General features: G+C 43.1%; 1 protein-coding gene across 18 annotated transcripts in view; it reads right to left on the reverse strand.

The window, feature by feature from the left end:
* Window positions 1-12,700, reverse strand: part of MTSS1 (MTSS I-BAR domain containing 1) — a 126,947-nt gene that overhangs the window by 3,271 nt on the left and 110,976 nt on the right. For 5 of the 18 annotated variants that reach the window (XM_066335788.1, XM_066335781.1, XM_066335846.1 and 2 more), the window contains 5 exons: window positions 12,393-12,603; window positions 4,731-4,850; window positions 3,543-3,737; window positions 1,337-1,501; window positions 821-983 (listed from right to left, as the gene is read on the reverse strand). In XM_066335788.1, coding sequence (XP_066191885.1) covers window positions 821-983; window positions 1,337-1,501; window positions 3,543-3,737; window positions 4,731-4,850; window positions 12,393-12,603 — 854 coding nt within the window. The remainder of the gene's footprint in view (window positions 1-820; window positions 984-1,336; window positions 1,502-3,542; window positions 3,738-4,730; window positions 4,851-12,392; window positions 12,604-12,700) is intronic. The other 13 variants (XM_066335922.1, XM_066335821.1, XM_066335829.1 and 10 more) reach the window with 8 other exon arrangements.

The raw sequence follows: 12,700 nt of genomic DNA on the forward strand, positions 1-12,700 counted from the left end.
AAATGTACTTTAGATCGGGCAAGTGGGTTCAGGGGACCGTGTACCAGTGATTTCAGCAGCAAATTCTTTTACTTTGCAAACAAAGTAAATCCCAGCTGTCAGTTCTGAAAACTCAGCCTCAGCTTTAATAATTGCACTGGGTTCCTTCCTCTCCACATAAGTGCTGAGCCAAGCTTGGCCCTCCACAAGGCCTGCTGCCTCCAGTGACTGCACAGCACAACCACCCCAGCTGAGCAAAAAAGGCTTGAACTGCAAACACCAAGCTTGGTCTCTCTCAGCTTGCTGCTGGCTCTGAAACAAGGTACAAAACCCAACACCTTACTGCAGCTTCCTAGCTGTGCCTAAGTTAAAGTGTCCAATGGATTCTTTTTCCAATTACAACATTTCTGCTTAGGCAGGAAAACAAAAGGTCACCAAAGGAAACCAAGAGCAGATTGAGAGTACTGATGGAACACAGCAAAGCTCATGAGAGAGCTGAGACAATAGCTCAGAAAGGACCCAAGAGCTACTGAATGCAGTACCAGTGTCATTTATAATTCCAGGGTCCTCTTTAAAATGGCAGCATCCTTAGCCTGAAACTCACCAAAGTAGGGCACAAAAAAATACAATTGTTCAGTACACTATGCAGCAATGCGGGTTTCTGTCTTGTTAATAAATCTAGGCTGCATTCCAAGCTGGAAAAATCTTCCAAACAGCAATGCCAGCCTTCCTCCCCAGCTGACTACAAAGCTAGCAAGTGATATCTGCTTCTTGGTGCCATGGGGTGAGTGTGTGATGGCCAGGGTGGGAATATTCTTAAAAGGAACATCTGAATGGGTACCTTGAGATGGGATTGTGTCCTCTGAGCAGCACGGAGTTGTTGTCTGCGTGCTGTAGCCACTGGAGCACTGCAAGGAATCCCGACTGCTCCTCTGGGTGTCCAACTGCAGCCCTCTGGAGAGAGCGAGTGCCAGCTCCTCACAGGCCTCCATCTCCTCACCCTGCTGCTTACACACAGAAGAGAGACTCGTTACACCTGGAAGGGTCAGTCACCTTCACCCACTTTTAGCTATCTCTTCTCCCCACCAGAGCTTGTCACCATCATAATCCAACAGGACTGTGTCCAGCCACTTGCTTGGGCTTAGAAACAGATGCTTCTTTGGAGTACATTGCTCTATAAAAGTCAATACCCAATGGTGCATTCCCTCCTGCCCCCATGATTCCCACCGACCACACCAGCACCACTTCCCAGACAAACACAACATAAAGTGCATCCCTAGTACTGGCAGGAGCCAGCACCTTGGTGTAAAGGCCATTTCCTTTTCAGCAAACAGCACATTTGAAATGAGAGCCTCACCCTTGTGGCAGCTGACACCGTCATGCTCCGAGGTCTCTGTGCCTCCTCGGGGGGCGCGGGGGCTCCGCTCTGAGCTGCCCCATTGGCGTCGGGCTCTCGCTTCTCCTTGCGGCGCTGCAGCGTGTTCACCACGGGCTGGTCGTACGGGCCGGGCTTGGCCCAGTCCTGGGGAAACGAGCTCGTTAGGGACAGCTTTCATCAGGAACTGTGCTTTAATCACAGGCAAAAAATATGCAAAAGGGCAATTTTAATGCAACAAGATTGTGTATCAAACTGGATATGCCTTTCTGAATAACGTGAGAAATAAATTCTGAGGGTATTAAAAATCTTCCTTTATTAAACCTATTTCCTTTATTAAAAGGAATCTAAATTTCCCATTCTACCTAAACGTTCTTATATTTAACATTTTGATACTATGGTTTTATCTAAATGAAATTCCATGGTGTTAAAGCCTATATTTTCAGAATTTCAAGCACAAAAATGGCTGTCACATGCAGAAGATACAGATAAATGTCCAATCAGTGATGTAACTGTTCCAGATGTACACAGGTTCTAGTATTACATGCTGTTACAGACGTCTTCAGTTCTGAAAAACTAGGCTTGAACATTTTTCATACACATTAGTGGAGCAAGTTACTCTGAATAATCTCTCCATTTACTTACTAACTCAAATCTAGTTTATAATGACAATTTGTACTGAAGAAAGACTAAGCTCACTCACTCTGAATTACTAGTACTAAATTTGGAACAGAAATTCCTCAGGCCATGAGGGCTGTATTCACTTGGGGACCTATTAAGCAAATAGGGTGTCCAGAACTCACACACTGCACACAAAGAGCTTGACTGATCCAGGACCTGTGCTGGCATGCAGAACCAGTGCTAAGCAGCAGCTCCCCCAACACAAGCTGCTCCAGGGGCAATCCCAATCCTAAAAATTTTCCTTCACTGAGACAAAGGCCGCTTTAAAAATGGAACAACTTGTGCATGAGAATGGGCCCCACACCCTCACAGCTGCCTGCTGGGCAGCCTCCCACAGCCTTCTGATAGACAATTAAGGATGGACTAAGATCACACTGTGGGTTTCTTGAGGTGTCTCAGTCCAAGCAATGAGAAGTGCAGGGCAGCTGAACTGACACACTCCCTTTACAGACAGGTATTTTGGTCTTGTTTAACTCATATGGAACTCTGCTTTGCGTTGACAGCTGCATCTCTGCTCCAGGTGTTTTGTTGTGAAATATATTGGCAAAGTGCTTTTAGCAGAGACACAACAAATGACCCTGAAGCCCCAGGACCACTGTGGCCACCCAGTATGTATCCCAACAGTCTCCAGCTGCTGAAGAGAGAGTAGGGGCATCTGTAGTAAGTTATCTCAATTTAGATGTATATACACAGGTCCCGTGGTGCATATGCAAGTATTTTATAACCATCCTCAGGCACTTAAAATCTGCACAGCTACTGCTGACTGAACATTAGCCTTGCTGAGGATCCAGAGCAACAGACAAGAGACCTTTTCCCTTTACTCTAGGGCGGAGTCTCCCAGGGGAACCACCTGGCAGGGATGGACTTTCAGGCACAGCAGACATGTTTTGATGCTAAGTAAGATAGATCCCTGCAGATCCAGCTAGAGCAATGGAGAGAAGTTACTGCAGTCTTTTTTGTGGTCTCCCCAAGAGAGCAAAATGAGCTGGGTGAGCACTTCCAGTCTCTGGCAGTAAAGCTTCAGTTACCACTTGAGTTTACTGGGTGCTCAGCACCGTCTTAAACCACTCCAGCTGGATCTAGGAGACTGTGCCTGCCTGTGGGCCCAGCCACAGGGAGAACATCATGACGTCCAACTTATGGTCCCACTAAGACAGCTGGATGTCCTTCCCTGCTCAAGTGAGCGTTCTGACAGTGCTACATAAGCTCCTTTCCCCCTGAACAGAGCCTAGAGTGTTTTCACCAATGCTTCAGAGCTGAACTATTCCTTCCTACCTACTGTTGTCAACTTTGGTATGTTTCAGTTGGTGCCAGAACACACAAGGTCATTCAGAAATACCCACAACCAGATTTCAGGTCTGATTTTCACCATGCAGTGCCCATTCAGAGTGATACCAAACAGAGCAAATCAACCAGTAATTACACGGACCGAAAGGGAGCAACAACTGCCATGTGCATGCTGTTGGTATGAGGAGGTGAGGACTGCCACAACAAAAGGAACACAAACCTTCCAGCTAGGGATCTTAGATGATGGTAACATGCCTGGCCCAATGGTGTAATAATGAACGTAGTCTGGAAGGAGGGCTGAGGGAGCCCGAGTCCACGCGCGGGAGACAGGCGGGAAATGAGGGAAAGGACCTGCACCAACTGAAGCTACGGATGGGTCACTTGATAAACTACAGTGATAAAACCCATTAGACAACTGGAAATGAAACAAATAAAAAAAACAAAACAGAGAAATTAATATAAACAGAATGAATACGAAAATAACACTGTGACTGATGTTCTAGGGAGAAAATTCTCTGTATCTTAAAACAAAAGAAAGGAAATTCTTCAATTCGCTGCAAATAAAAAACAGAAAATTGATAGGATGCTTGTTTCACAACTGAGATCACCTGAAAATTGTTATCTATAACAGATTTCAGGCATCAATCTAGCAGTCATTGTCTCCAGGCTGAGCAGCTTTGCCTTCTGTCCATAAAAGCAGCACACTGTGAAAAAGCCTTTGCAATTTAGGTACCCTGCAGACTGTGGACATAGAACTTTCCCAATCCTGAAGGTATTTGCATTAGTGACATTTAGTCTGTGTAGCTGGACAGAGAGGAAAAGCATAAAGCCTTCAAACATGACGTATTCTGGCTGTGTGATGATATGGAAGAAATAAACAACAAAAACCAACAGCAAGGATTTACCAGATGAGAAAGGAGACTGCTAGCACTTCCTTCCCGATTTGGAGTGTATCCCACATAATTTCTTCCAACCATGTGTATTCTGCTTTCCTCTTTGGTCAGAAAAACAACCCCCATTACTCAGTGTAATGTATGCTACCTTATGGGAGAGATGGGAGAAGCCACAAACATCACAACATGGGCAAGGTGCTTTTTGTCAGGCAACCAGCTGGGTCTGGGCAGCATTCCACAATCTCTTTGAGTAGAAAAGCTGGAAAATGACCTTTTCTTAGAAAATGATCTCTGTAAAATGCCCAGCTTGTAGCTTCTCCTAGTAGCTAGTTTAAAGGCAATTGTGGGTTTTATTCAAACATATTGATTTCTAAGGGAGCGTGCAGCAGTTTCTAATCTCATTCTCACAAAGAGGAATCCTGGCTGCATCCCATGCATGGGGGTTTTGTCCAGACGTTGCAGGATTTGGATAACGAACTAGTAGGTTTGTATGTCTTGGAGATGAAGTTTTTCACCTTATCTGTGGAGGCCCAAGCCCCCATGGTGGAGCCTGAGCTGACTGAGGTGGGGGAACTGCACTCGCTCACTGACTGGCAGGTTTCAGAGGCTTCTGAAGAGGCAGAGCTGGACGAATTCTGCAGCATAAAACAGCACCGCAAGGCAGGGAAAGGATACACAAGCCACCAGAAAAGAAAAAAAAAACCACAAACAAAAAGACAAAAAGCACATACACAGAGACACACAGGAGAGAGGGAAGGATGAGAGAAGCAAAAGGTTAGGATTTTAAAAATCAATTAATGCTCAAAACTATTACTAATGTTCAGGAAATCTATGGAAAAAAATAAGCCACTTGCTTAATGCGAGAACTTGCCACACTGCTTAAGAATGAGGGAATTGAGGAAGCAATCTCAACTCCTCATTGCAATTTCAGCGTCTCAATTCTGCTGCTGTCTCAGAGCAAGAAGCTGAAGGAGCTGAGGGCACCTGTAGTCCAAACATGCAATATACTGAGACAACTGATTTATACAGAAAAGCAGATCATCGGTACTTTAAAGACACAAAGTTTAGATTTAAAACATGGAGTAGCAAACATCACTTACATCCACACATTCTTGTACATTCTGATCTGCAAAAGTGCTTGTGAAAAGCCCATCTGAGTTCAAGTATGATGGAACAGAGAAAGAAATGATACTTACCAAAACTGGAGGTTTCCAAAATGCATGACCTGTATGCATGTGCCTCTGCAGGTAGGATGCATACACCAAAAGCACCCTGACTCAAACCCTCCTGCCAGCAGCCAGGAAGGTACATGCACACTACTGTGTGCAGAAGTGGTGGCACGTGCATGCCATCTGCCTTCTCCTAACAGCAGAAGCAGAAAATACCAGGGGCTTGGATGGAGAGTAAAGGAAAATGCAGGACACAAAATGTCCACCGAACACATCAAACATTTTGCTCCTACGTAGGAACTTCTCCAATTTCAGTACACACCTTTATGTACCTTTGCTGCTGTCAGACCTCTACAACAGCATCTAATTCCACAACACAAAGGCCAAGGGGAATAACCACGTGAACCATTTTACCAACTACAATGCTCTTCCACACTTCTCCCTTGGAAGTGGCACCCTGCTCTGTACGGATGTGTGTCCAGGTCCAACTGAGAGCATGGACATGGTCACGAATACTGGCAGAGTTGTCAGGGCAGTACTGAGCTCTAGTCACTCTCAGAAATTCAACACTAGCAAGACAATTTACCCTTTAGTAGCCAAGGATTTGTGAGACAAGTCTATCTAAGGTGTTTCATGACAGCAGAGTGAATGTGCTCTTGGATCAAGCTTGTGTAGCAACGACAGATTTCAAGGAATGACATGTTGAAGAAGAAGGGAAATCTGACCTGAAACTGAATTTCACCAGTAAACCTTAGGTAAGATCTGGGGTGAGTTTGCAATAGAAGGACAGCTGGATATGAGACAGTGTAGAGGAGCAATTACTCCTAAAACCCATGAGTCGTCTCACTGCTCACCAGGAGCTGCAGAAGGGTAGTGTGCAGACAGCTGCCTGGGTGGAAGATTTGTCAGTAGGTTTGTCACTGTCAACAGAACGATTTTGGTGAAGACTGCTGGGGCAGCTGAGGAAAACAACACAGTATCAGCATCTTGAGCTTACTGGTGAACCGTGATTTAAGTGAAATTTTGCAAAGGCTGTTAAAATTTTAAAAAGCATGTAGAGCGATGGAGCATTTTATAGAAGTAACTCTCATCCCACCCTATGCTAACATGAGGTGATCTGCAGGTGACCTGTCAAATGTGCTCTGGGGTACAAGTGGCTCAGCTAACAAGGCTTGTATTGAGGAAAGTAAGAATTAAGATGAAGGTACAATCAGAGGGAACAGCAACAAATGACACAGCTGTTAAGTGAAAGTGCAGTACCTGATGATGCAGTGGCATGATATTTAGTGGAACTTGTCACATTCTTGATTTAATGCAACTCCTTTTACAGGAGAAAAGCCTCTAAATACAAGAATACTGATAAAGATGAGCTGCAGTTGACTTCCCCATCAGTCATAATTATGGTGCACTAAATGGAGATGAGACTATTGCCTCTATCCCTACAGAAAAATACATTATAGAAAACTGGTTTTTACACTAAACTCCAAAGTTCTTCCTGGTATTCCCGTTACCTCTGCAAAAGAAGCCCCATGAGAATACTCACACTACTGTTATGGTTTAGTCAGGAGAAAAACAAGAAGGAAAAATGCAATTACAGAAAATACTTTCTGAAACCTCCTACTTTTGTGGCCTGAATGACCCTCCTGGGTCTGCATACTCTGCACATGCACGAGAGACAGTGCAGTCTGAGTTCCAAGCATGGCATCTTCCATGCTGCCTTGTTTTCTACAGATGCTCCAAGGATGACAAGTAAGATCTTGGAGTTTACATCTAATACACTGTTTATTTCTACAAGACAGGAATTTCACAAAGTTATGTCCAGTAAGGTAGAGAGAGCTCACAGATGAGATTTATTACCATAAAGATGCATTAAAAAAGGTCAAAAATGCAGATTCTGAAGATGCCAAATATGGGGGGAAAAAAGACTGGAATTGGTGAACTTGTTTTTGCAATAAAATGACTCCTCCAAAGTGAAAAAAAGATGACAAAAAGGACTCTCTCACTAATTCAGTGTGTCCATTCTCAGGAAGAAAAGCTAGACAGAGCTAAACCAAAATGCCATGGGGAAAACATCCAGGAAGCTGATGGAAATGCAAGAGGTGGTGGTACAGAAACAGGGTCTCCTCGTCTTCAGAAACTTGCAAGCCTGTACAAAGAAAGGGAAACTCTTTCCAACAGTGGAGAGGGAGGCAGAAGTATACTGATTTCCTGAGGCAAAACATAAGGAAAATATGGCTGGCAGCAGGTGAAAGGATGCTTGGATCAGACTGGAGAGGCAGTCCTGAATGGCTGCACCCAGGTGTGGGAAGCACAGACTTCTCTTCCTAGCATTAAGTACACAAGGGATTGAAAACAGAAACTGCACAGCTACTGCTTGGGCACACAGGGTCCAGAATTTGAAGTGCTTGGTCTAGATGCACAAGCCTTGGCACATCCTTTGCTGGGAGCACACATACAGGGCAGAGCAATTCCTACTCACCATCCCAGGGTGTGAGAAATTTGACTATCAGATTTTTTCACCTTGTTTGAGTAGATTCCTTTTTTAAAATTACTGTTTTGTTTGAATAATTTTTAAAATCTGTTCTCCTGTTTTAGCTGTTTTTCCCACAGCTGCGATAATGGCAGTTCTGCTCTGTTCTAAAACCATCTCTTCTGAGAAAAAGCTTAAAATTAACAATATAAAGCTAGAACCATGCTCTGCAGTGGCAAGCAGTGTCCCAAATGTACATTTGTACAAGTGTAGCGTGGTCTCTGGTCTCTCAGATGAGTCATGGCTTGTTCTTGGATAGTGTCCCACTGCTTGGTGTGGTATGTATGAGTTCCAGCAGGGATTAAAAACAAAACAAAAAAAAAATTTTTAGCTACTGGACTGTACATTTACATTTTCCATCTGCTGTCCTACTAACCTATAAAAGGACCATGGTTATCTTGGATTACTTGCATCCTTTGTTTGCTATGTTTCTATTCAAACATAGCATTGCTTTCTTAACCTTCTTCCTTTCTCAAGTAAGAGACAGAGCTTCCTGGACAAGGGTTTCCCAGGAGACCAAATCCTAATGATGAGCGTGGTCCAGTGTCCCTTTAGAGTCAGTGGAAGATGGTATCAGCTACTTTTGGAAAAGCTCTGGATACTGACTCAAGGTCACCTCCTCAATTCGTCTAATTTCCAGGAATCTGCCTCTACTGACTCTTCTTTCTAGTCAGGGACAAACTATCATGAACAACTTAGAAAAGGAGTTTTACGAGAAACAACTATCTGGTGATAAATAAACAGATGTGTTTCAGTTTGGACTTGATTTTTGGGTTTTATTTTGTTTGTTTGCTTTTGGTGGGTTTTTTTGTTCTGTTTTGGGTTTTTTTTTTTTTTAAGGTCTGATTTGGAAGCATTTCTTAATTTAAATGCAAAACTGAACAGTTGTAACAATATATTTCCCCTATTCCAACTCACAGCTATTTGAAGCAATGGAATCTACTAAAAAGCAGACTCATTCCAGGTTTATAACCTGTACATGCAGAAGCAACTTCACATTCAGTTTTCCCTCTACTTCACTGTTTAGGGAAAGTGCTTTCCAGAGCATTCTAACATGAAAGACTTATCTCTCTACTGTCTGACAGCACATCACCATTCTTATCTTCATCTACTTCTTTCTCTCCCTTTGCTTTCATCTCCATGAAGTCACAGGCAGCCTATAAAATCCAACTGTGTAAGTGCTTCGCTCCACATGTTGAATTCCAATCCAGTGGATCCCACTATTATCATCCCCTAAATCAAACATCACTGTACTACTACCCCATAATGTGATCACAGATACTCCCAGGCCTCAGTTTGTCTACCACATAGGGCAGTGTGTGGGTTCAACAGCACCAGCCACATCTCATGTCCTTCCAAGAGCCACTCTGTGCTTCCAGGTCTGTCAGAAGGGCTTTGTGTGAGGTCACTGTGTGTCATGGGCAGTGCTGGCCATGTCTGACCTTACACCTGGTATTTAAAAAAACTGTTCCACTCCAGAAAGAGACCTGTGATGCTTTTCCAGCTGTTCACCCACACCCAAATGTACCCCTTTAATTATGATTAAAGCCTTTTACAGTGACCTTCCCACATGTACAGCCATGTACTACAGGCTAACACTTTTACTCCCAGCAATGCTGCAGAAAGGTGATCCTCACACACCAGTGAAAGAGAAGCCTGTTTTTACAACTGCTGTTTTTTCTATCTTCTATGCAAAGTGTCATAATAGTAAAGACTACTCTTACTAATAACTACATGCTGGAAAGCAGTCTTCATTTTGTCAGACATCTCTCCTCTGGTATAGTCTGTATCCTGTTTCAGTCTCCAGTTACTCTTTGTTTGAGATTCCCACCAACTTCCCAGCCCCTGTCTGTGATTTTGAGGAAATTCAGTTTAGTTTTCAGTGGCACTTGCTCAGCTGAAATATAGATGAGCTTATATACATAATAGCTTCACATAACTCACAGATTTACATTCCTATAATATGGGAATTTTACATGGCCCCTTACTACTTTTTTTTCCTAAACTCATTATTAAAAGAAAAAGGGCTTTGTTGATCCAACATATGCCAAAGTGTGTAGCTAGCAAACATCATCAAAGCGTCCACCTGCACAAGATATACAGCTTTTAATTTCCTTTTTTGGTTCCAGAGCTTGCTTTTCTGCCTTCTCAGTGTCACTACTAGAAACAATGTCATCAGTGTTTGAGACAGAGCAGCAGCCTCCTCCCACCCAGCAGGATGCTCCAAGCACAGCCCCACAGGGAGATCTGTCAGTTGGTTAGAGACACACAACACGGGGTAAGGCTGCCCACTGAACAGCTTCTGCTCAGCTCACAGTCACAGTTACCTGTCAGCACAACACACACAATTTACTTAGTGCTGAACATACAAAGCAAGACACTTAAGCAAAGATGAAGCAGCCAGGCAATGATCTGTTACCTTTTCCTCTGAGTAAAGGTAAACAGAGCCAGAGACATACAGAGCACATACCTATTTGTTATACCAACACACTACACTTGTCACACTGCTGCAGCCTTCCACAGCTCATGAAAAGCTCAAGTGATGCTTGGATCAGTTTGCAACCTTACGGACAGTTTCTAAAATGAAGTGAAAGCATATGAACTTAGCTGGTGTAAATCAGCGTGACTCCCATCGACTTTCAGGATGTTCTGTCACCTGACACCAGTCTAAGTTCTCTCCTCTGCTTAACAGGGGAATTTGCGAAGAGAGGTGTTGGTTTTTTTCATGCTAAGAGCAATTGCAAAGTTACATCCTTGTCTGCAAACACAGCATCATCATGTGGCTTACTGCCCTTTTATGCAGGTGCAGTGGATACTGTGAAAACCAAAGATGATGCTAGCATGTGTAACTGATGTATGTATCTTAAAAGTCAACTTCCTTACCTTGTTACTATTCCAGTTTACTTTATTATTGCTCATTTACTTTTTTGCATTTCACTTAGGTTAGCCATAGCAAATCTAAACAAAACATTCATTTTATTAGTGTGCACAAAGTTCTTCAGGACTTCATCTATAAAAAAAAGCTGATGTGTCCAGACTGGGGACAGATGAGGTATTGTTTGAAAAGAAAGCATTTCTATTAAAATGAAAGAAGAAAATATATTTAAAAACCACTGAGCTTCTCTTGAGAACTTGTTCCAAGCCCAAATGAACCAGTGTTGTTTTGGATGATACTTCAAAATTTTCACTAAGGGTACTACTTACTAAATGTTCTGCAAAAGGCAAGGGTCTGTGTGCTATCAAAGGTGGTGTAGCGTAGTTTATATGGGCAGGTGACACTTGATAACCACTAACACTTGCTGACTGAGGATTAACACTCCTCAACCATGCCTACAAAATTACCTACTCCCCGACACATAAAAAAGAGTGCAGCTACATTTTTTAAGTAAAAGACAATTTTCTTCAGTGACCTCAGGGTGTATTAAAATAAGTAATACTCAACAATGGGATATTAGGCCCTTTTCAGTTTGTAGCTAAGATTTTCAATGGGATTTATAATGTGAGAAGGCAGTTCAGCCTTGTTTAAAAACATTACAGTTGCTGTGGGATTTCTTTAAAAAAAAAAAAAAAAAGCAGCAAAGAGAATTCAGGTGCTGAAATATACAGGCCTCGGAGCATTGCAAACTTCTGCCTCCCAGATGGCCAGTGAGTTTTTAGAGGAATGATGCCACAAACAAATACAGTAGTAGTCTCCTTCTGCAGACCCAAAAATGCTCAGGGAAAGTTTGCTTAAATTTGTAGTGAAATCCTCTTAATCTGACTGGCTTCAGGATGTTATTACATATGATTACACAAACACTCATTTCTTGTGAGCTCCATAAAGAATTAATAATACCTAACATTTTCATGCAGAAACTATTTCTGCAAGGTGCTCAACTGAGAGTCCAAAATTCAAGTCTATCCACAGAAATGGGTGTGATAAAAAATGGCAAAACCAATTACGTATGGTAATGCTGGCAGCATTTAGAGTATCCAAGACCCTTTGCAGAGAAGGAATAAAAGGAGTCTCTCTAATGTCAAAGCCACCAGTATTAGTACTATGGCTGTCAACAAGGATGTTCTGGCATCAATATTTGCCCATTAAACAGCAAAGAGCCACCAGGTATTAACCACCTGCAACCTATGCAGGATATTAACTGGTAACCTGAGTGAGTTAAGTGAGTATTATTCAGTATAAAGGTGGGACTTCTCTGTTGTCTGTATTTATCTCAAAGTCAGGCATCTAGGCTCCCTCCAGGACCAGAGGGAAAACTGTATTGCCCAAGAGCGACTCATCCCTTTTACACAAAACAGCATAAATCACTCCAGCCAGAGGCCAAACTTTTGGATAAATGAAATGCACTAAGACAACCCTTACCCTCAGTGTTTAAACTGACTCCAAGGTACCCCAAAACCAAATCAGATCCTTTTTCTGAAAGGTGAGCCAAGCTACAGAGTCCAGCTCACACTCAGGTTTTTGTTCTCATGCTTGCACGTACCTGGTTAGGTGCTTCTGGTGGCATGGGGGATGGCGATTTGGACTGGAAAGCATCCTGGGACATGAATCCAGAATCATGGGAGGACACACTGGACAGCCTCATGGGTGCCTGCTGAGGCAGATTGGAGCTGCGATAGCGATAGTGTGAACTAGGTGAGTGCGAGTGCGAGCCACTGGACCGGGAATCACTACTGTTAACGCTGTTCAGACTGCTGTGAGAGACAAAAGGAACAGAGAAAGGAAAGGGGAGAGGAAAAGACACAAGGGCGGGGTGGGGAGAGACCCATACACAGTACAATTAACATTCCA

The sequence above is a fragment of the Sylvia atricapilla genome, chromosome 1 (assembly GCF_009819655.1).
Source record: "Sylvia atricapilla isolate bSylAtr1 chromosome 1, bSylAtr1.pri, whole genome shotgun sequence".
NCBI lineage: Eukaryota > Metazoa > Chordata > Aves > Passeriformes > Sylviidae > Sylvia > Sylvia atricapilla.